Genomic DNA, 22,085 nt, shown 5'->3' on the forward strand with positions numbered 1-22,085 from the left:
TAGAAGCCTCTTGAGATTGTTTCTAACCTGAATATCCAGTGATCCTCCACTAGTTCATCTATCAAATACAGTACTTGCTCCACTAACTTACTTGTCTGTACTTTGAGTCCTAAAACTACAAATTCCTACTCCTGAAATAACAGTAGTCCCAGTGAGGGTGATAGAATTGCTGGCAAGAAAGACATTAGGATATCATGTCACAAATTTGGAAACCGCTTTTTTTTTTTTTTTTTTTATTCAATGACGAAGCATGTCTTCCCTGATAAACTTAGCTTCAGTGAAATTATTTGAAAGACAATAATATTATTCCTTTAGTATTTGTGGTTTCACATGCTATTGTACCGACTTTAGGAACAAGCTATTCCCCTTACTGTCCTGTGAAAGCTATGCTAAACACATGGAAAATTAATTTATTTAATATTTTAATATAAGTGTTGTCAAATAAAGTATGCCATAACAGAATAAAAATGATTTACTACTCAGTTTCAGTAACTTTAGATATTGATAGTGTATATACGTATATATATATATATATATATATCAAATGAAGAAAGTAGTCTTTGTTGTAGCTGTTTCTGTTATTGCTATTCTTTTAAACCACATCATTTCCCTCTGACAGAACTTTTTTTAAAAGTTTTAAATTTTTTTAAGAATGTTCACCCCTTGCAGTGGCTACAGATTTGCAACCAATGTGATGCCCTATTTCTACAGAGATTTATTTTCATGTATCAGTATTCCCTATTTTTACAGGTGGGCAAAAAAGTATGTTTTCTTAACAAGATTATTTTTGACATAGAATAACAAAATCAACTGGTAAAAAGAAAAGTGGAAATTCAGCACTTAAAAGTTAATTTAATTTGTAGAAATGTAATTGAGCGACCAAGAGAGATTTCTATCTGTGAGCTTCAGAAGGCTCAAGCAGCTTTGCTTTGCTGCCAGGAAAGCTTATCTTTTTTTTTTTTTTTTTTCCTGCATTTATTAAGTAGTGGAAAATTGGTAATTGAGAGTGCAATCCTCTGTGCAGGAGTTACATCCCATTATGTCTCTTATCAGACTAGTCCGTATAGAATATGAGCTGTGTTTAATGAGAAACATTTCTAATTCCAGAGCAGGTCAAACTGTAATTGCAACTTTAATAGAGAGCTTTTCAGTTAAAAAGGAGTGGTTACTGTGCTATATAAATACATGTCATGAAGAAGCTAGGAGCTCAGTCTTGGGGACGAGTATATTACTTATTGGGAAGTCTTGTCTATCATTTCTTGGTCACCTCTTGCATGAATTGTAGATTGGCCAGGATAGTCTGAGCAGAGTAATACATACTGATTTTCTTTTGGAAAAATACTGAACTCACGCACTTTAAGATGGCTTAAGATTCCTTTAGATTTTTAAATGAGGTTTTTAAACCACACTTTAAGATTCCTTAAAATTGGAAATCATAACTTTGCAAAATGTGTATTTTGCCTTCCTCTGTTTGGGACTGCGTCGTAAAAAAAATGCCACTAATAACAGAAAAAAAATAATTCTCTATTTCACTGGGATTTAATGCCTTTGGTTGCAGCTTCTTGACATGATCCAGGTTCCAGTATAATAGTTGATTCTCCTTCAGCTTCATTTTCTTAATACACCTGGAGTCCTGTGTTTATTTGAACTGTAAGCCAGTGTTCTACATGTCTGATGAATTTTGATAGAGTGGATATTATTAGTTTCCTCTGTACATTTTATCAGCGGATGGTATATTGCAGTTGTTCACCTACTCAATATAAAAAAGTGGAACAGTTGTTGTTTTACTCTCAACTTAAAGGGACCCAAGTGTTGAAAGGCTTATTTAATTTTATCTTTTGCCAGTATCTGTGTGTATTTGAGCAATGCACCCTTTTTACATCTTTTATTTTGAATCTGCTCTTTCAACTAGTGATTTCTTGTTGGAACTTTTTCCTCTTACGAGTGAAAATAGCCTCCCAATATCTTTGTCATTCACTATTAGATGATTTACCACTAGAAGATTTCTGTTGAGAAATACAGTGCTTCATGACAGATCTCAACTTTTGAGTATTTTCATGAAATTGAGATTTTTAGTAGGAAGAGAAAGGTTAAGAATCCTTTATAAACTAATGTCAATTGTGGTTTATTTTGCATTTGCAATTTAATACTGAGCATTATGACCTTGGTACAGCAATTTTATACTGAAAAGATTGGCATGGAGGGTAAATGCCTCAGCATCTTGTTAATTTTTGAGTGAGCTTCAGTTGTGATAGCTGTTAGCCTCAGAAAAGCATTTTCCATTTGTAGATGTTTCTGTGCTTTAAAAGGGGTATAAATGTCAATGTTCCATTTCAGCAATTTTGCAAATCGATATTTACTGGATATTTCAAGTTAATTTTACCATGCAAAGAAATAATAATATATTTTAAAAAGAAGTTTTTCTCAATGGTCCCACAAGAACACTTCATTGGAAAGAACTGGAAAAGAGCCCAAGTTGTCTGACCATTATTTTAGTATGTTGCCTATTTTACTTTCCAGCCTGCTTTCAGTATGATTGAGAGATCTATTTAAAAATAAAATAGAAAATTTGTGATTCAGCATTTTTTAACCTATTTTTCGTGTAACAGAATATATGCATACTTTCTAAGGTCCTTACCAAAGGTCTTTCTTTTTTTTTTTTTTTTTAAATTCTGCTTTACTCTTTGCTTTGTTTCATGTCTATTCAATTTTATTTATTCCATGTTTTCTTTTTGTTTTGTTTTTGTTTTTAGTTGTGTCTGGTAAGTTGAAATTTTATTGACCATCTTCTAATCATCGTATCACTGTGACGGGAACATCTCCCCTTCCCATCCATTCCCTTCCATGTCCTTCAACCAATCAACTCCCATCTTTTACTTGTTATTGACAAGAAACATCGCACAGAATAAATTCTGCATGAAGTATGGGTAACTTAATGACAAAGAGAAAGGTAATGGGTTGCTAACTTTTCTGTTTGTACGTGATATGGTGATTCCAATCATAATGTCTTCTGTCATCAGTGCCTGCATTAGTTGAATTCGTGTTCTATGAAGGAAAATTATCTTTATTTTAAAGGTCTCAAAGATAGAAGTATTTTCCTTAAGTGGATTATTAATTCATCATCCTTTATAGTACATTCATAACAAGTCACTTGTTTGTGTGACCCAAGGTATGAAAGCAAACTGAATTTAAAAATAAATTCTGTTGAAATTGCTTCCAGTGCGGTAAAAACAATAAGGAGAATTTATGAAAGTTTCATTTAACCCTCTCTTAATTCTTCAGAAACTGAAGTGAATAGGATTTCCATTATTTACTTTAACAGGAATAGATTTAGAAGACTACAGATGTGCATCGTAAGCGTAAATATTTTGAATAATATGCATGTGAAATGCATATTTAGATTAATACATAGAGGCATATACTAATTTATATTTCATAAATTCTACCATGGTTACCTGGGAAACTACATTTTCCATCTTTTTTGTTTGTTTGTTTTCAGTAGTCCTTGAACAATAATCTTCAGGTACTGTAATCACAGGCTTTCAGCTATTTCTCCAGTGGTGACAGCTGTTTGTATCTGTATACAACTGTATTTATTCTCAAGTTCAGTATAATCTTCAACCTGATAAATCATATGCACTAGCACAGAACTGAGAAACTTTTGGTTCTGTTCTGTGTGGTATTGTGTCACAAACGAGTACAGAACCAGCCAAACCTTTATTTAACTATATGCTAAATTTATTCTTGTTATTAGAATTCCAACAGCATAATGAAGGTGCTTCACCCTCATCTCCATTTTCCTAATCACACCTTACAACCCACTGGTAAACCCCCAACAGCTTCACTTTCCATTCTAAATTAAACATGCTGTCATGTCAGAATCTTCCCATATCACCCTCCAAGACATTGACTGAATGTTTCAGAGCTAAATGTTTTGAAGTTTGCTAATTGTTGTAGCTCAATTGCACCTTAACATGATGTAGTTTCTTATCTAAGATAATCCTGGCAAAAGCAGCATTTACATCTAAATGTAAATACAAGTATGTCACACATTAAAAATTCCCTCAAATCAAGAGGGTGATAGCAGCAGTATAGTCTATGTTGAACTTTGTAGAGAACAGAGACGCGGGCAAAGAGGAGCAGATAACTGCAAGTATTGACCCACTTGAACACTGAAAGCAATTTTTTTAGAAAGGATTTTATCTTGAATGAATTCAGTAACAGTAGAAGTCTCAGTTACTTGATTTTAATTAAACACATTGAGCATCTTCAAAAGACATAATTTTCACCCCTTCTGAAGAAAAGCTTTTAAATACAAAGATGCTTTAAAGGAAAAATAAAAAACAGTCAGGTTATTAAAGTCAAATTCAAAGCATCTCCATTATTCTCAACCCAAACAAGAGGGGGAGATTAATTAGTTTTGGACAGATGATCAGAAGGCATTGGAACTGAATAGAAACTAAGTAAACGGACTTTCATTTAGTGCACATTATTCGAGGAGTGAGAGTGAACAGCCTAAAACAAAGCTGGATTTATTCTCCTGTGCTAGCCCCAACAATGTAACTAATGCTGTCAACTATACCAATTTTTTTTAAGGTGACTGACATAATTTTTTGACATTCTATTTACTACTGGATGAAGTGGTTGTTGAAGTCTGTATAAATCAGTTTGAACAATGCTGGCACTATTTATAATGTTAGGCAGAGCAGATGTTTCAAATTTGCCTTCATTTGCATATATATTTTGTTTGAACATGCCCATGCCTATGTAAATGAGGAAAACATGCAGTTCTGCTGTTGCCTTAAATTCATTCCTCTTCAGTAATTGAATTGAAGATTTTTTAAATGGTTATCATTTGTTAAATAGTATTTCAAGGGCTTTTGAGTCAAGCTGAAAAAATTTTGAGACCCCAACTGCATCAGAAGTCTCTTACATAAACAATGAATCATAAATCAATGATGACTTTTGAGCATGTAAACCTGAATTCATAATTACTAAACAGGGTTTATTACAGCCCTTATCAAAATGTGGGGTGTGGGCTAACCAGTTGTTGTTCAGAGATTTCTCAGATGTGACTTCTGGCCTTTCCCTTCTCTTAGAAACCAAATTCTAACAGATTTGTTCAAATTGGTGTCTGTTGCTGTGGGAGTTATCTCACTAAGTCTGTGGGACTTCATTTCTTGTACAGCTGGTCACTAGTAATAATCAAATGGTGCGCAGTCAGAATTCAGCAACAGCAAAGGCAATTTGAGTGCTGATGAAACTGTGATTGTTAGAGGTTTGTGAGTCTTGGTCCTGTCTCTCCATGTTGAAGACACTTGAATACTGTAGTATACGCCCTTTAAAGTCAGAAGTCAAATCATGGCTTTCACATAAGCTAACTTCAGTCTTCTGACTGTAGTGTAGCTATTTTTTTTTAATGATGTTTTCTTTTTTCAGAGCCTCCACAGTTTGTTGTAAAGCCTCGTGATCAGGTAGCTGCATTGGGAAGAACAGTGACTTTCCAGTGTGAAGCAACTGGGAACCCTCAGCCAGCTATCTTTTGGCGGAGAGAGGGGAGTCAGGTAAAGCAGACCTCCTGCCCATTCTTTCTGGCAGTTTCTTCAAGGGACATTGTTATGCAATATGCTTAAATTCTTGTATTTAGGTTGTGGAAAATAGCTCCAGAGCCTGGAGATGTCTGATATTTCTTCTCTACTTCTAAGGCACATGTATGCTACGTGATGTCAACTTCTCTATAAAGAATATCTAGGTTTTGTTTAGTCTCCAGTTTTCTCCATAAATGTAAAAATAAGTTTATGAAGAAAGTAGAAATGTTCCATGAAATGGAAATACATACCAGGAAGAAATTTTAAGGGACAAAAAGATTACTAATGCCAAAGTTTGCTTTAACTCCTGTATACACCTAAATTTTCAGAAAATTTGGCTTACTATGGTGCAGATATTAGTTTGCCAGATGCGTATTTCAATCTGGTAAATAAATGGTTTGCTTTATCTTAATCACTAGCTGAATAGGACAACATCTTGGAACTAAGGAGATTTGTTTTTCCAGAGTCCATTGGCCCACAGGTCTCACCTGAAGAGATGACTTTTTCTCCCAGCTTCCGTATTTGAATGTGAGGGAAAAATGATTTTCAGCTTCTTTGTAAAGAATGTTGAAAGCCATTGAATGAAACGAAGTATAATATATAGCAAGAGAATCACAGTTTTCTTTCAGGGTCTTTTTTTTTTTTTTTTAAGAAGGAATGTGATGCAAAATATTCTTTATTGAATGTGTCTGTTTAAATGTGTAAGTACAAAGCTAGTAAGCAAATTCAGAGGATGATCTCTAATTATATAAGTGTGCTGGTAGTATCTACATTTTTGTATGACCTAGATTTCTTTGCTAACAGTTATTAGTACATAAATATTTTTTTTACTTAATTTTCACTGCTCTGAGTGGTGACCACTTTCAGTGAATGGAGGAAATGGAGAAGGAGGTCAGTAACTGGGGTTTGCTAATAATAAAATAGAACATTTAGTGCACCATTCTTTCAGATAATTTTTGGAACTTCAAAATAAAGTTAAGCAAGGGAGATGAAAAGGAGCCTTGTTCAGCCAAAGGTATAAATTTTAAACCAATATTCGATTTAACAGACTTGTACTGTTTTGTTTGGAGTTTGACTTCAAACCATTGTTGGTAAAATACCATGCACCTCATACCAAAACTATCCATCTAACTAGAAACTGGCTTACGATGAAATTATGTATTGCAAGGTTTGTTATGGAATATAGACCCTATGATTACAGAAACCCAAGCAGCATCTCTTTTTTTAAAAAAAGAAAACTGTTCCATTCTTTGGATGTTGAAAGCTATAATCCAAATAAATAAATAAATATTTGCATTTGAAATGCAATAAATAGAATATCCTGGATGAAACTCTAAAAAAAGATATCGAAGCAAATTTTTTAGGCTTGCTACAATTGCTTGCACCATCGTGGCATCTGTACATGCTAGATCTTTGCTAGTGCCTATTAAAGCTTGTGTAAGGCCCAACATTGACTACAGAGATTATTAGAGCAATCCTGAAAGATCTAAATAATCAGTGGAAATGTGCATCTATTTTATCACCAAAAAATCTTAGAAAAGCTATTCTTGTGTATAGTCACATTTAAGGTATGAAGAGCAAAATGTTTTATATATAATATGATTGTTTATGTATATTTAAGATTATTGATGTTTGAATTTATTTAACACTTCTTTTTTAACTCTCTTTCCTAAACGTCTTCTAGAATCTGCTTTTCTCATACCAGCCCCCTCAGTCATCCAGCCGATTTTCAGTTTCGCAGACAGGAGACCTCACCATCACCAATGTCCAGAGATCTGATGTTGGATACTACATCTGCCAAACTTTAAACGTTGCAGGAAGCATCATAACAAAAGCCTACTTGGAAGTTACTGATGGTAATGATACCTTTTTTTTTCTTTTTTTTTTTTTTTTTTCCCATTTCCAAGTTGTTTTTTTTTATTTAAATATATCAGTGAGAGGATGTGACACTATTTTAGTATCTGGTTTACCTAAACACATATTGCATGCGTTTTTTGTTTGAACCTAAAAATCCTGCTTGGGGCATCTTTGTCATGAGTTTAAATTTTGGATATTGTGTGCTGCCATTTTGTTGTGTAGCAGTATATTTTATTTAATAAATATATTTCAGATTATGGTTTTTTGTCAGATCTATTAATTTACCTTGCCTTTTTTTTTTTTTTTTTTTAATCTTTCCCCAGTTAGGTTTGGCTTACTTTCAGATTTCTTTAGGCCTTATTACTCCATGTCTCTTCACTTAATATCTCCATTTATGTCACTTTTTTCCTTGTTCTAGCAAAGAAAAAAATTCACTCTGAATTGGGATCAGTAGAACAACATACAAATGCGTATTATCATACATTTTGTTTAGGGGGAGTTGGAACAAAAATTAAGATGAAAAGGCTGCAGTGAACATTACTACAAGCGTTATATTCAGCTATAGAGCATAGATCAGTCAGCAAGGTGGCTACTGGGAGCAGGAAAAGAGAGGCAAAGATACTGTGAGATTGATGTAGGTCAATAATGAACAGCAGCATTTTTTAATACATTTTTGGCATTATATTAATACATTTAATACATTTGGCATTATATTAACATCCTACCATAGATGATTATTACTAGCCACTTTGTAAATTACTTATTTAGCATTAAATGTTATTAATTAATAGTAAACCAAAGCATAAGTCCAATGAAAAAAAACTGTTGCTCAGAAAATTATTTGGAAAATTATATGCAGACTTTATGTACAGCCTCCTACTATTTGAATCTACAAAGCTCTTTAGACACTTGTCAAAGTTAAATATAAACTACATATGAGCTTATTTTGGCTGACTCTGATGAAAAAGATACAAATGGCCTCTCAGTTGCCTTGCAGTGCATTACAGCAGGTTGGGACAAGAAGTAAAAGGTAAATTAAGAAATTAAAAATGTCAAGTATCATTTGAACATGCAAATGAAATTACAAGAGTTGGAACTTAGCCAAAAAAAAAAAAAAAAAAAACAGTGCCAAAACCCTGTATGAAAATAACTTAGAACTATCTGATGTTCCCAAAGTCGGAATTTCAGGTTTATATTTCAGCAACCAAACCAGCTTTTAAGTTACACCAATCCCCAATGACATTGCTAAGCACAAGCACAGTTATGTCATTTTAAGTTATGGCTACTTTTGAATCAACAGCCCCTGTCATGTTGAGTTGAACAGGTAGAAGGGGGTCACTCAATAATATAGGTTTTACTTCTTTTCTTGATTGTCCATTGAATGATGGGAAAAAAATGTAGTCATTCCTGTTTCTGTGAATACTGAGATTACTTTATTGATACTTTTCTTTGCATAGTTATTAAATAACATATCAAGACTGTTTCATTTCCATTGTGTGCAAGATGCAGTAAAACTATTGCAAGCACACTGGGTTTCTCCTTATGGTTTTGAGCTAGTATTGCAGATGAAGTTGTAATAGAACTGGAAATCTGAAACTACTGAAAAATACTTCTTAGCAGAAAAATGTTGATATGGTACTTTTGTTAGCTTTCTGTTTAGTCTACTGGAAGGCATCTTCCAATTAGGCACAAAGATAAGTTGATGGTTCACAGTATTAAAGAAAAAAAAAGTAAGTTTGTTCCATGTCTGCCTACCTCTTTAATCTCTATCATTGAATCTTGGAAGTATGAATTCTGTTGTACAGGTGTGCTGCATCATAAAAAAAAAAAAAAAAAAAAAAAAAAGATAAAAACTGTGCATTCCAAAATTTGGGAAATCCTTTCTCATTTTGTTATCACTTTCTAAAGATACTGCAATTACAGAATGCCTATGTAATATGTAATTCTTCTTTCCCTTCTGAAATTAATGTATTGTATATCATTATAAATTCTGTAGCTGTGCATCATTATGATGCACCATGCCCTGAATAATGCATGCCTCCAACTTTAATTACTTGTTTAATTATCTTTAGTTTGTTTCAAAGCCTCAAGCAACTGCTGTTGCTTAGATGATTAGAAAATTGCTTCCAGTCGCAGAAATCTATTTCCTGTTGTTTCTTCTGGCAGTGATTGCAGACCGGCCTCCCCCTGTCATTCGACAGGGTCCTGTGAATCAGACTGTAGCTGTAGATGGTATTTTAGTGCTAAACTGTGTGGCCACAGGCACTTTAACACCCACTATCCTCTGGAAAAAGGATGGGACCCTGATCTCTACCCAGGACTCTCGCATCAAGCAGTTGGAGACAGGAGCATTACAGATCCGATACGCCAAGGTAGCTTGAACTGGCAAACTCTTTTTTGTGTTGAGTTTTGTTGTTATCTGTTTATTTTTTCTCTTCAGGTTACTTTTCATTTTGGAAATACTACATTTAAAATTAATGAAATATTAAATAATTGTATTAAAGTATTTGATACTTCATGTTTTCAGATGGTTCATTCTTTAAGCTTTACACCATAGCTTGTAGAGCCTAGGGCCTATTATTTTAAATGGAAAAATGCTTTTAAGTAATAAGTAAGGGGATTATTTGTTACTGAAAACATGAAGGAAGAAGATGAATCCTTATATTTTTGGGGGTTCATCACTAATAGATGAAAATGATCTAATTATTTCAAATGTTTATAAAGAAAGCCTCTGCTTAGCATACTGCAGTTATAGAGTCATGTTCACAGCTTTTTCAATGTAACATTTCCAATTCAAACATACTTACTTGATAAACATAGTATAGCCCTGGCTTAAAATGGTTAATGCCTGTCACATATATGGCTCTCATAGGGAATTCTAGCAAGTTCCTGATCTTCCTGGTCAGTATTGCTGGTTATGCCTAGTGAAATGGAAAATACTTTAAAATGCTGTTTTTTGCCTACTAACTCTGTTATCTTTCATGTGATTTGAAATGTATTAATTCTTAAAATTAGGCCAAATATATGGCTTTATTATGTTTGCTAGACTTGTTCTGTTACCAATTAGAAGTTACAGTACTTGAGAGCAGGGTTGCTCTCTTCTCACTGGTGACAGGACAAGGGGAAATGACCTCAAGTTGTGCCAGGGTAAGTTTAGGGTGTGTATCACAAGAAACTTCTTTACAGAAAGGGTTGTTAAGCACTGGAATAAGCTCCTTGGGGAGGTGGTTGAGTTACCATCCCTGAATGTGCTTAAAAACCATCTGGATATGGTGCTCAGGGACATGATTTAGTGGAGGATTGTTAGAGTTAGGGTAGTATGGTAAGGTCATGGTTAGACTTGATGGTCTTGAAGGTCTTTTCCAATCTGAGCAATTCTATGATTCTATGATGGGATCCAGAGCAGCAGTGAATCTGTGGCAATGCTGCCTTATGCTGTCTTCAGTTATTTCTTGCACTGCCTTCTTGGTACAATGCATAGTGTTGAGGATGTTCAAATAATGAAATTTTAAATTTTAAGACACTTATACCCATTCTACCCTTCCTGTAACAAGAAAGGCCAAATATCATTCCAGGTCTTCTGAACAGTGTTCTCTGATTTTCCAGAGAAGGCCTCTGCAAAGCACTTGGTTTGTCAGACCCTTGGTAAATGTTAGCCCAGAAATTAAACTAAGAGTTATTGTTGCCTGACAGTGTAGAACAATATCTTGTGAGCAGTCATCCTATGAAGGTGGCATTCTCTTTCTAATCTTCAATAATTAAAATGCTGCTGTTTAATTTGTCTCTACTTTCCCTCAGAAGTCATCATTAGGAAGAGCATTCTCAGTGTGTGTGGCATGCAAACATCATCCAATCTGTTAGTCTCTATGGCTAAGTGTCTTGAGCTTCACTGTTACAGAAAACTGTAAACTTGATGTTAGAAAACAATTGTTTCTATTTCTTTTTGAAGACAAATATAAATGTGATCTGAGATTTCACCTGAACGAGTAAATGAAAAGGACATGGCAACAGAAAGAGTTTATTATTCTAACATCCTATTTCCAGAAATATCTGTCTATGAAGTATGAAATTATAAACCTATAAATGGGTGCTGCTGTTCCTGCTCAGTGCAGTGGGTTCCATGCTAGGGTGCTGGCTGCTCTTCTGCATCTGCTCTGTCAGAGCCACAGGTGCATGTTGGGCAATGCGGGGCTGCTTTGTGGGAGCTGCAGGTGCATGTTGGGCAATGTGAGACTGCCCAGGGCCCCCAGTTAGCTGATGTCATCTTGGCTGCTGCCAACATGGCCATGGCAAAGCACTGGCTGAGGTAATGCAGGGCAGCCCCTGGATCCTGCAGCTCTGATTCCTGTGGGGGCTGGGCAAATGCCTGCCACACTGAGCCAGGTGTAAAAGTGGGTGCCTTGAAGGGCAGAGTGTTGTAATCTGGAGGAATGGCATCCGAGATGGGGCTGCTGCTCAGTGGCAGTGGGGAGGGGGCCAGAGGCTGGCACTCTTCCCTCTCTGGTGCAGCAGCAGGGTCTGGTGGAGTTGGAGCACTGCCTGTTTGGTCTTGGATAGGGGCTTTCTTGAATTGCTTGGGTGGAGGAGGCCCCATGGATGGCACTGTCTGTGTGCCTGCTTGTGGATTTGCAGTCAGCAGGCTCTTCTCTGGCCCAGCAGTCAATCCCTCCATAGGCTGGACATCTGCGTTGTTCCTTGGGGGCCCCTCATTCAGGTCTTCCTGTGGACTGGGGGCAGCCACAGCTCTTCTTTTTTGGGCAACTCTGCGCTTGCAGAGTTCCAGCAGCTCTGGGTGATCTTTCCTGAAGTTTGGATTGTAGTAGCAAAGTAACTGAAAATACAAAGGAGAAGAGCTGTGATTAGTTCAGGACTGCAAGACAGCGAGACACAGAAACTTCAACTTTTAATTGCTGAAGACATGGGTATTAAAATATCAGTAAGTTTAAACTTACAGCTTAGGCTGACTAAAGTAAGATATGTTGAAATAAATAGATTCATCATACCCTCATTTATTTATCTTTCTGTTCCATGGGTTCAGACTCACTGGATAAAACCCAAATACATTTTTCCCACATTTCTAGTACTCAGCAATGCTACCTCTAAAATAGCTGCAAACACCCAGAGGAAAAAATCAGAATCAGAACGTTCACTGTCATCCCCATCTCCTCTGTTACTGAGGCTTATTTTATTGTAACCATCTCTTCTACCAGAATATTATGAGAGTTGATTCGCGTGTGGAGCAGCTGATGTACCTTCCTGTGAGCCACAAATGCCTCTTCCTCTGCTAGAAACTCAGGAAGCGAGGGAGATCTTTTGGAGTCGCGCTGCATTTTTGTGAATCCATACACATTAAGTTGACGAATAAAGCTTTTCATGCTTTCTGTCCCAAACACTCTCAAGGATCCTTTCTTTCCCAAAACTTCAATCTGAAACATTTCCTGGTCAATTACAATGCACCTTCCATTCTGACCCCACCAAATGCTCTTAAATTGGTGACTTTCAGCCAGCACCCAGAGTTTTTCAGGAAAAGTAGAGGCTGCGGAGATAGTAGTGCCACTGCGTGTGCTCTCCTCGTAAGAAGCATGAGGTATATATTTGATTTCCTCTTGACAAGGATAAGTTTGTACATTTTTTTCATCCATTTTTGATGCCCAGGCGTTCCTTTATCCTGACTCAGAAGATCAGGAGAGCCTGGGATACAACCGGACCCTCTGGAGCAGAACCAGAAGTTCCTATTGCAGATAGCTCGCTTTCAATGCCTACTGTTTCAGTCTGACTGCGCTTTGTGCTCACAGTCAGGTCTGCAGGGAGCTGCTCTTTGCCCTGCCAGCTGGCAAGTGAAATCCCACAGAACTGTTGAGGGGTTCCAGTGGGACAGGCTCAAACGTCACCATGGTGCCCAAGTGTCATCACAGTGACATCACTGTGCAGTGCCTATGGCCCATCTGTTGCAGCAGCCAGAGCAGGTGTTGCTGACCTGCCCTTGTTGCTGATCCTGCACAGAGCCATGGGTCTTTTCATTTGAGTCAAGGTGCAAATAAAACTGTACCTGAAGGGGTTCACTCCTCATCCAAACGTTGCTTCCCCTTCCCTGGGTGGTCCCCTGAATTGCTCCCTTCTGGACTTCTTGGTGTCCCTTGGGTTCTCCAGATGGGAGTGGAAATCAGCACCTTTAAGAGAAGAAAACAGTCATCTCTTCTCAATTCTGTCACAATTTCTTGCAAATGCTCTTTTATTTCAGTTGCACAGCTTCTGTAAGGGAGTATCTGTGTGCACAGACAATACCATGTCACCAGTCTCCCAGAAGCTGCTCTGTAGATCCAACTAGAAAAAGACACAAAGTACATTTTGCTGATCACATTAACAGAAGTTGTATAACCCCTCTGTTCTTTTATTTGATTCCTGTGTTTTTATTTGATATTCTTAGAGATTTAGAAAGCAGTCCCACAAAATCAGTGATGTTCTTGAAAGCCATCTAAATTACAGTTCTCTCTACAGAATTAAGTGCCAAATAGGTCATCATTCAGAACTGGATGAGAATAACATATGGAGATATTTTTTGGGGGGTCTGCCTTAGAGTGAAATTTATGCACGAAGAAACCAATAGGTACAAGGCCTTGTGAAATATTCAAGCTTTGTTTTAAGAACAGCATTCTCTACAGTTCTTCAGTCCAGACAAGTCCCTGAGCAGTATTAGGCAGAAGATTGTATGGGAATCCTATCATCTAAGTTCCTTTTCAGTTTATTTCTTAAGAACTCTACTACTTATTCCTTACTCTTAAAGAATAAGTGCTACGAGACTTGGCCTTCAGCATGTTGATTTCAGAATGGGCAGTGTTAAATCACAATATGCAATATTTCCCCTTTTTGAAAGAATACTCAGAAACATGCCCCTTTTCATTTTTTAGCACGTAAAATTATTCCTTCTAATGTAAGAAGTTTGTCATTCGAAGTTTTCTGCAGACTAAAAGATTTATTCATATTCATAGAGAAATGTACAGAGGTATAATTACTTTTCTAGCCCACTGACTGCCTGATTGTTTCAAATATTTATTCTTCTCTTTTCCCACTCAGTTGGGTGACACTGGTCGGTACACCTGCATTGCTTCAACCCCAAGTGGCGAAGCTACATGGAGTGCTTACATAGAGGTCCAAGGTAAATCAATTATGTTCTCTGCATGGAGAAAATGCATAAAAGAAAGTCAAAAATTGAAATGCAGTAATTATCTGACTCTCATAAATTGCCAGTGCAGATGCGAATAGCATTTAGCTTACAGCTGCTTCCTGTCTATCTATACTCTGTATTTCTCTCTCCTTTGTTAGAATTTGGAGTCCCAGTGCAGCCACCAAGACCCACTGACCCAAACTTGATTCCTAGTGCTCCATCAAAACCCGAGGTTACAGATGTCAGCAGAAATACAGTAACATTGTCATGGCAACCTAATTTGAATTCAGGTGCAACGCCAACCTCTTACATAATTGAGGCCTTCAGGTATATGTGTTTCATGTGATCTTGCTGTATTTAAGTTTGTATATAATATATTGTTAAAGAAGCACATGCTAACCTGTTGTTGTATGTGTTTTATCCTTAGCCATGCATCTGGTAGCAGCTGGCAAACTGTAGCTGAAAATGTGAAAACGGAGAGTTTTGCAGTTAAAGGGTTAAAACCTAGTGCAATTTATCTATTCCTTGTGAGGGCAGCTAATGCATATGGACTAAGTGACCCAAGCCAAATATCTGATCCAGTGAAAACTCAAGGTAAGCTTTTGATATTGAACATTTTAGGTGTCCACAGTGGCTGCTACTAATTGACTAAGAAATACTAGATGCAGAAATTTTGCTAGCTTTCAACTATCTGTGCTGACTGTGATATATGTTAGATAGTGAAATACGTTGTTTAAAGTTGCGTTTCCCTGTAACATAAACTCTAAAAGCTGCTTGGACAGCATATTGTGCTGCCTAAGGGAGCCGTATTATCTCTTATCCAAAGGTAGTTACATCTTACAAAATAGCTCTTGTTAGCAACAAAAATGATCTCTGATTTTTGAAGCTATCACACAAATCCTTAAATTCTATGAAAATGTTACTGTGTCCAGTGCACCAAATGAAGCTTAGAACTTAGAGACAGAAACAGTATATGATCTAATTTGGATTCTGCAGAATTAGGAAAGAAAGTAGTTTAAAATTTGAAAGAACTGGGCATTGTCAGTCAGGAAAGAAGAACTTTCAGCAGTATATTGAAAACATTGCAGTAGTACTGCTGTTGAAAACAATAGGAAAGAGAGACAATACTTACAGGTAGCCAAGTGAAAGACAGAACTGGGTAGTAACTTCTGAAGAAGTCACCTGCTGACTGAAGCTACAGCTGAAGTCCAGTGATGGACTGAATCTACCTATGCAAAATTTTAAATAAATTCACATTCAGTGTAGAAAATAAATGATACTTAGGGTAGTGTTCAGGAAATAATTCTCTGCAACTTCAAGCAGAGAGAGCTGGAGCTGTTCAGCCTGGAGAAGAGAAGGGTCCGAAGAGACCTGAGAACAGCCTTTCAGTATCTGCAGGGGGGCTATAAAAAGAAGGGGCTAGATGCTTTAGTGGGATTTGTCATGATAGGACAAAGGGAGATAGTTTCAAACTAGAACAGAGGACATTTAGATTGGAGATAAGTAAAAAGTTTATTATAATAACAGTAGTGAAGCACTGGCACAGGTTGCCCAGGGAAACTTTGGGTGCCCCATTGCTGGGGCAGGCTGGACAGGGCTCTGAGCAACCAGGCCTGGCTGTTGGTGTCCACATTCATTGCAGAAGAGTTGGACTAGATGACCTTTAAAGGTCCCTTCCAACTTGAATGATTCTGTGATTCTGCAAACATTTTCATTCTTAAATAGGAAAGAAAAGAATTTATTCTTTTTCAAAGAAAAAGTAACAAAAGTCATCTTCCTTTTTTTTTTTTTTCTGCTTTAGTAGAGAATTTGATCCACTGGTTTATTAAGATGCCTGTGCTATATGTTTATTTTTTTCTTTGCAGAAGTAAGCACATTTGTTTTTGGAAGGAAGTTCCTTAAAGGAAACAAAAAATCTTCATTTAGGAACTTTTCATTTGTTCTGGAGTTGGTCTGAAAGCAAGTTTTTCTCCCATGGAGAGTGGGCAGTTGTATATACCTATTGTTTGTTATTATGCATTTCTGCTTGGTAACGATTTCAGTGGATGGATAGGCAGTGTAGTTATAACTGCATAGAAGATAGGAATTACACAGGTTCCTAGGTCTGCCTCAAAGAACAGCATGTGTTACTTTGTGGGCAGGTGGGCTGCAGTGTTCTATACAGGTCAGTTTTTTATGCAGTGTAGCATACCACAAGTTTTCAGTTTGAGCGAGTAAGTTAGTTCAGAAATTTCCCAGTTAACTTCTCATAGTTCATAGAAATTTATTGCCTTGCATTAAATTCATGTCCAGATCAGGAATCTAACTTACCTCAGCCTTTAGACCTGACCAACATTAAAAACATGCTGAAGTGTTGTCACTCACAGTCCCTGTATTGGAAACGTTAGAGATTAAGCAAGAAAACGTAGAGTAGATGATGTATATAGTTCTGTAGTACAGAATTGCAAAATTGCTGAGTCTATTAATAGTTTTAGACATATTGTTGATGACTCGCCTTTTATAACTAGTAGTGAAAATATCACTAATTATTGAACTGACTTTTCTGTAGCATTTCAAGCAAGTTGATATTTAGGCAGCTCTCCAAGTAGAATTTTCTATCATTAGTGCTTTCAAAGCATTAAAGAAATGGTGGGAAGGGAAATGCTTGGTTAAATGAACTGTTAGGCAGAACATAATAGATATAGCAGTAATATTGTGATGTTTCTTTGTTTTGTTTTGTTTTGTTTTGCATGTAACCAGCATTCCTTTCTAAGAGGCTAGTTTTGTCACTGATTACATGGTAATTTCAATTTGCTTTATTAACTTCAGAGAGATCTCATTGTTTTGCAGATATTTGAGGCAACTGTGTGACAAGACTGCAAAGTGACAAGTTTTATATGCCAAAATGGGAACTGTATTTTTGAGAAGTTCTCACACTGATATTTTTTTAATGCAGCCTTACAAAATTTTTAATATTGTTTAGACAAGACTGAAAACTTAGAGTATAATTACTATGCAAAAAGGATGCTTTACATCTTTTTCATTTAATTGTAACAAGTACCTTTAAAATCAGCATCTAAAAAACCCTCAACTTTTAAGATACCTGCACGGACTTATTGCAGTAGTTGTAATAGATATATACACCGTTTCTGTTTACTCTCTCTTTTGCCTGTCTTGTGAGCAGACAGGTATGGAATTTATCAAGGTCTTCAGAGAACAGAATCCTTGAAGATTTTCTAATCTTGTCTAATCACTAGAGGAGATCACATAGAGAAAAGTAGTAGGCTAGAGTAAGGTTTATATAATGCCTTACTCTGTATCTGGAATTGTATTAGGAAAAGAAAAATTGGTCTAAGTACATTCACTGAATTCCCTAGTCCATGATTTTAACAGTTGTCAGCATGGTATTTTCTAAAATGAAGTGATCAAAGAGAAACATATGAAATCAATATAGAGACTCTGTTCCTCTGCTGTCTGTAGTACATGTATTTGAGACACTCTGTTAGTCACTGCCCTATAAATTTTATATATGTCTAGGACAGTCATTAAATTTAAGTATTCTTTTCAAAGGCATTGCATACAGAAGTGTATTTCCATTGTCCTACTGCCTATTTTGAGAGGAAATTGTCCCTTCATGTGTATAGTCAATTCTTTTAGCTGTAAGATAGACTAAATGGCAGAAGAACAAGACAATACTCAGCTGTGCTCTGTGTTCTGTTTACAGAAGTCACCTGCTATCAGTGAAACTTTAGCTGTGTGACTTGCTTTTAGTTTCTACAGTTTTTGTTTCTTTTGTAATTAAAAATAGTAAGTTTGCCAATTAATTTACGTGAAGGCAAAGCATTCACAATGGCCCTTTCACACAGTTTTTGTGGTCTCTGTTGGAATTTGGAGTGGGCAATAGAAAATTTTCTCCTTCTGGCAGGAAAGAATAAAGAGATGCTGCTGTAGTCATTTTCCAAAGATCTCCCTGAATGTCATTCTTTCTTTTTATCCATCATTTTCCTCCTGTTTCTTCCTCCTATTTTTGTCAAGAAAGTGCAATGCATTTATTTGATACCATTAACTCAGGAAAAGACTTGCTGTAGATTTTTCTTACGTTTCTGGAGATTACCTAAGATAAACTTAATTGTTGAAAACTTCCTATGTTTTACGATATATTTATTTGTATTTATATATACTTAATAATTACATATATTTGTGAGAATTGAATCTTAAATTATTACAGATGTTCCACCAACAAGTCAAGGTGTGGATCACAAGCAGGTGCAGAGAGAACTAGGCGATGTGGTACTACATCTGCACAACCCTACTATCCTTTCTTCCTCCTCAATTGAAGTTCATTGGACAGTAAGTATAAATCCTCAGCAATGCATGTAACTACCTTCATGATGAAGTTTGCTGTTTGACCACTGTGAAGTCACTCTGCAAGAAGCTGTGTAGTTTTTAAAAAACTGGCAATGTTTTCTTTGGAATAAGTTCTACTGGGGCTTTGTTTTCATACTTCATTGAACTTTGTCACATTATCATATTTCCCCATGGAGAATATTGCTTATAATACAGTGATAGTTCCCAATAGATCCTCCTCTCTATACTAAAGAATCGATCTTAAGCTTTCTTAGGTTAAGTCATTTGAATCTTTTGCACTGCTTTCAGTAGAAAGTGTATTTAGTCCCCTTATGAGATAATGTGGATAATTCCCCATCTGTCAGATGCCAGTGGAGGGAAATACTGCATAGTTATCTTTGAAAGTGTTTCTTCCATCCTATTTATGTACTGAGAAACACACCCAAACCAAAATAGCCTCATCTGAATATACTATTCTTCCCACGGTGCTATGAATGCATGTAGTACAAGCAGAAGAGACATAAATAAAATTCAGAGGTGTTCTATTGGTGTTGTTCTGACAGGAGGAAAAAGGAAGTTGGTCATGTGAAGAGTATAACAGGGAAATGGGAGAGTGAGGAAACAATATTGTAGAAGTCCTGAAGCAAGGGCAAGGATAACATACATGAAAAATATTCAAGTAGGTTTATAAAACTTTGGAGCCACAGTGAAGGAAAAATTTTAAATGTCTTCCTATGGGAGACATTTGGTGATCAAAAGGTAGAAATGAAGAGAAAGAACAATATAGGAAATCTAAAGTAACAAACAACAAGAAAATAAAATTGAATGAAAAGAAGACCAGTTTTAAAATAGAATGCAGAATGAAGAAGAAAAATGGGAGAAAGTTACACTAGTGCAGGAATTTATCAAATGAGTTTGAGCTTTGAAGTCTTTTCAGATCTTCCATCTAAACAAGTCAATATATTGGCAGTCAGAGGACAGGATGTAGCCCCTGCCATGCCACGGCAGAATATTTTGAATAAGAGCAATGACATTTTGACTCTGAAGAAGAGCCCTAGCCCAGTGGAGTCCTGGTCTATGACCAGGGCTCCTCAGTACTATAAGGTAGTATCTGCCGTGTTGCATCCACTTACCTGCGGTAAGGCCACCTGCACTGTGCTATTTCCTCTTTTAACTAATAACATTAAAACATCCTTGAGGCTCCTAGCACAATTTTGTTTGACCTTTACTTACAGAACAACCTTTTCCAGGCAGCCAGTTTTTTGTCAGTTTCTTGGGTGGCCTGTGGCTTCTCTGCAATTTTAAAAGTAAGCATTACTTCAGTTTTAGTTAGCACATGCATTCTTTATGTGCTTATTAAAAATGAAACTTTTTTTTTTTTGGAGTAAAATAACAAGCAAATAGTTTTATTATATCACCGTGTGAGATTTTTGAAAATAGGGAAAATCTGGTGCAGCTTTTTAAAGGTTTCTTATTGTTGTATTTGGAATTTCTGATTCATCAGAAATTGAAATTTGTTGTTAATGCTGCACAAGAGATCACTTCTGCAAGGTAACTTTCTGCTGTGGTTACAGCCAAACACATTGAATCCTGTCCTAATTTACATTAAGGTTTCTTTCTCCACACATGCAGTATAAAATGGCCTTAGTTGAAATCATACAGGACAGTATTATTTTGATCTGTTTTTCCAAGTCTCATCCTTATTATCATATTGATTTTGTGAGCATCTTAAGAGCCCTCTTAAAACAGCCTCTTCCCTCCAGCAGAGGAGGCTCCTACTGAGTCAGTGAACACCGAGGAAGTGCTTGGGCAAATCTGCCCTTCAACAGCCTCCAGCCTCATCAGAGCAATGCAGATAGTGCCAGTTGGCTGCCCTTTTAAATCACTTACTCCAGAAGGAAACATGCAGGAAGCAGTGCTCATTTCCTGAATTTTGAGAGGCTTCACGCCTCAGGAGAGCTGGCACACTTGGTACTTGATCTGCGTTCATCAGAACCATTGATCCCCTGTCCTGGTCCTCTTTCCTGCCCCATTCTGCAGAGCAGATTTGCATAGGCATAGGCTATGCTGAGTTTCCCTGACTTCATTCAGCCTGTCCATGAATGTAAAGGTGGACATTTAAAGGAGGTTCATTTTACAGAGCGAGGGTTATACTATTCTGCTATCCCCCTTTAATGCTTCCATAAATCCACCGAAACTGGTGCCATTCTACCAGCATCAATATTAATGCTCTTTTGAATCAGGCCTGTACTTTGCTGTAATTCAAGGAGTCTGTATCAGGTTCAGCATTGTTTATTTTGAATAAAATAAATGGATAGACCAAGGATTAATGTTGCAGACTTGCAGACAACATGCACAGTTCCTAATAATTTAATAAATTATTCCTAATTGCTTAATACATTATTAAACAATGCATTGTTGTAATGGGTGTCTTTCTGCTGTATTTCCAGGTGGACCAGCAATCCCAGTATATTCAAGGATATAAAATCCTTTACCGGCCAACACCAGCATCCTATGGAGAGTCAGAATGGTTAATTTTTGAAGTGAGGACTCCAACCAAAAACAGCGTTATCATTCCAGAGCTGAAGAAAGGTGTAAACTATGAAATCAAGGCCCGCCCTTTTTTTAATGAGTTTCAAGGAGCAGATAGTGAAGTGAAATTTGCAAAAACCCTAGAAGAAGGCAAGTAGGAGCCAGACTGTCTTCATCTTTCCTTTTTGAAGTAGTATTCTGGCCTGCTTTTCTCTGATATGTTCATTATTTGATTTTGTTTGAAGTGTGTGCTGTTTGAGAACAGCAGTCTGCAGCAGAGGAGACTGTGTTGGACTGATCATTAAGTGAATTGTTTGGTGACATCGAAGTAAATATTCAGAACCATGTGTGAGAGACAGAGAGAGAGAGGGATGTGCAAAATCCTCCTCCAACACACAATGGGAAATGTGCTTTTTATCTTCACTGCAGTGTGCACTCCTCCCTGCTGAGTTCATGGTCTGGTCACAAGTGACTTCTGTCAGATTCAAGCACTTACTAATCACTATCTTGAGTAGATAGCAGACACCGCAGAAATCATCAAAGCACTGTAGCTGAGGGAATGGAAACCACATTCTTAGAAGGCTTTTATATCTGCATCAATCAGTAATACAAAATGA

The 22,085-nt window shown here is 36.7% G+C and overlaps 2 protein-coding genes across 5 annotated transcripts in view; one reads left to right on the forward strand and one right to left on the reverse strand.

Annotated features, from left to right (window-relative positions):
* The window catches only part of ROBO1 (roundabout guidance receptor 1), a 507,540-nt gene that overhangs the window by 436,036 nt on the left and 49,419 nt on the right, over positions 1-22,085 (forward strand). For all 4 annotated transcript variants that reach the window (XM_090121053.1, XM_090121063.1, XM_090121072.1 and 1 more), the window contains 8 exons: positions 5,440-5,564; positions 7,273-7,444; positions 9,612-9,817; positions 14,520-14,601; positions 14,769-14,937; positions 15,038-15,204; positions 18,818-18,939; positions 21,387-21,618. In XM_090121053.1, coding sequence (XP_089977179.1) covers positions 5,440-5,564; positions 7,273-7,444; positions 9,612-9,817; positions 14,520-14,601; positions 14,769-14,937; positions 15,038-15,204; positions 18,818-18,939; positions 21,387-21,618 — 1,275 coding nt within the window. The remainder of the gene's footprint in view (positions 1-5,439; positions 5,565-7,272; positions 7,445-9,611; positions 9,818-14,519; positions 14,602-14,768; positions 14,938-15,037; positions 15,205-18,817; positions 18,940-21,386; positions 21,619-22,085) is intronic.
* Positions 11,454-13,475, reverse strand: LOC116242074 (uncharacterized). Its single transcript, XM_031612655.2, has 2 exons — positions 12,698-13,475; positions 11,454-12,276 (listed from the first exon to the last, which is right to left on the reverse strand). The coding sequence occupies exons 1-2, from the start codon at positions 13,085-13,087 to the stop codon at positions 11,569-11,571; spliced, it is 1,098 nt and encodes a 365-aa protein (XP_031468515.2). The 5' UTR covers positions 13,088-13,475; the 3' UTR covers positions 11,454-11,568.

This window comes from Phasianus colchicus, chromosome 1, assembly GCF_987193195.1.
Source record: "Phasianus colchicus chromosome 1, bPhaCol1.hap1.1, whole genome shotgun sequence".
Lineage (NCBI taxonomy): Eukaryota > Metazoa > Chordata > Aves > Galliformes > Phasianidae > Phasianus > Phasianus colchicus.

Bases quoted from the DNA above. Each gene is read 5' to 3' on its own strand.
- LOC116242074 (XM_031612655.2), bottom strand. From the start codon at position 13,087: ATGGATGAAAAAAATGTACAAACTTATCCTTGTCAAGAGGAAATCAAA. The intron at 12,277-12,697 runs GTACATCAGCTG...TTGTATTTTCAG, and splicing joins CATTTGTGGCTCACAGGAAG to TTACTTTGCTACTACAATCC.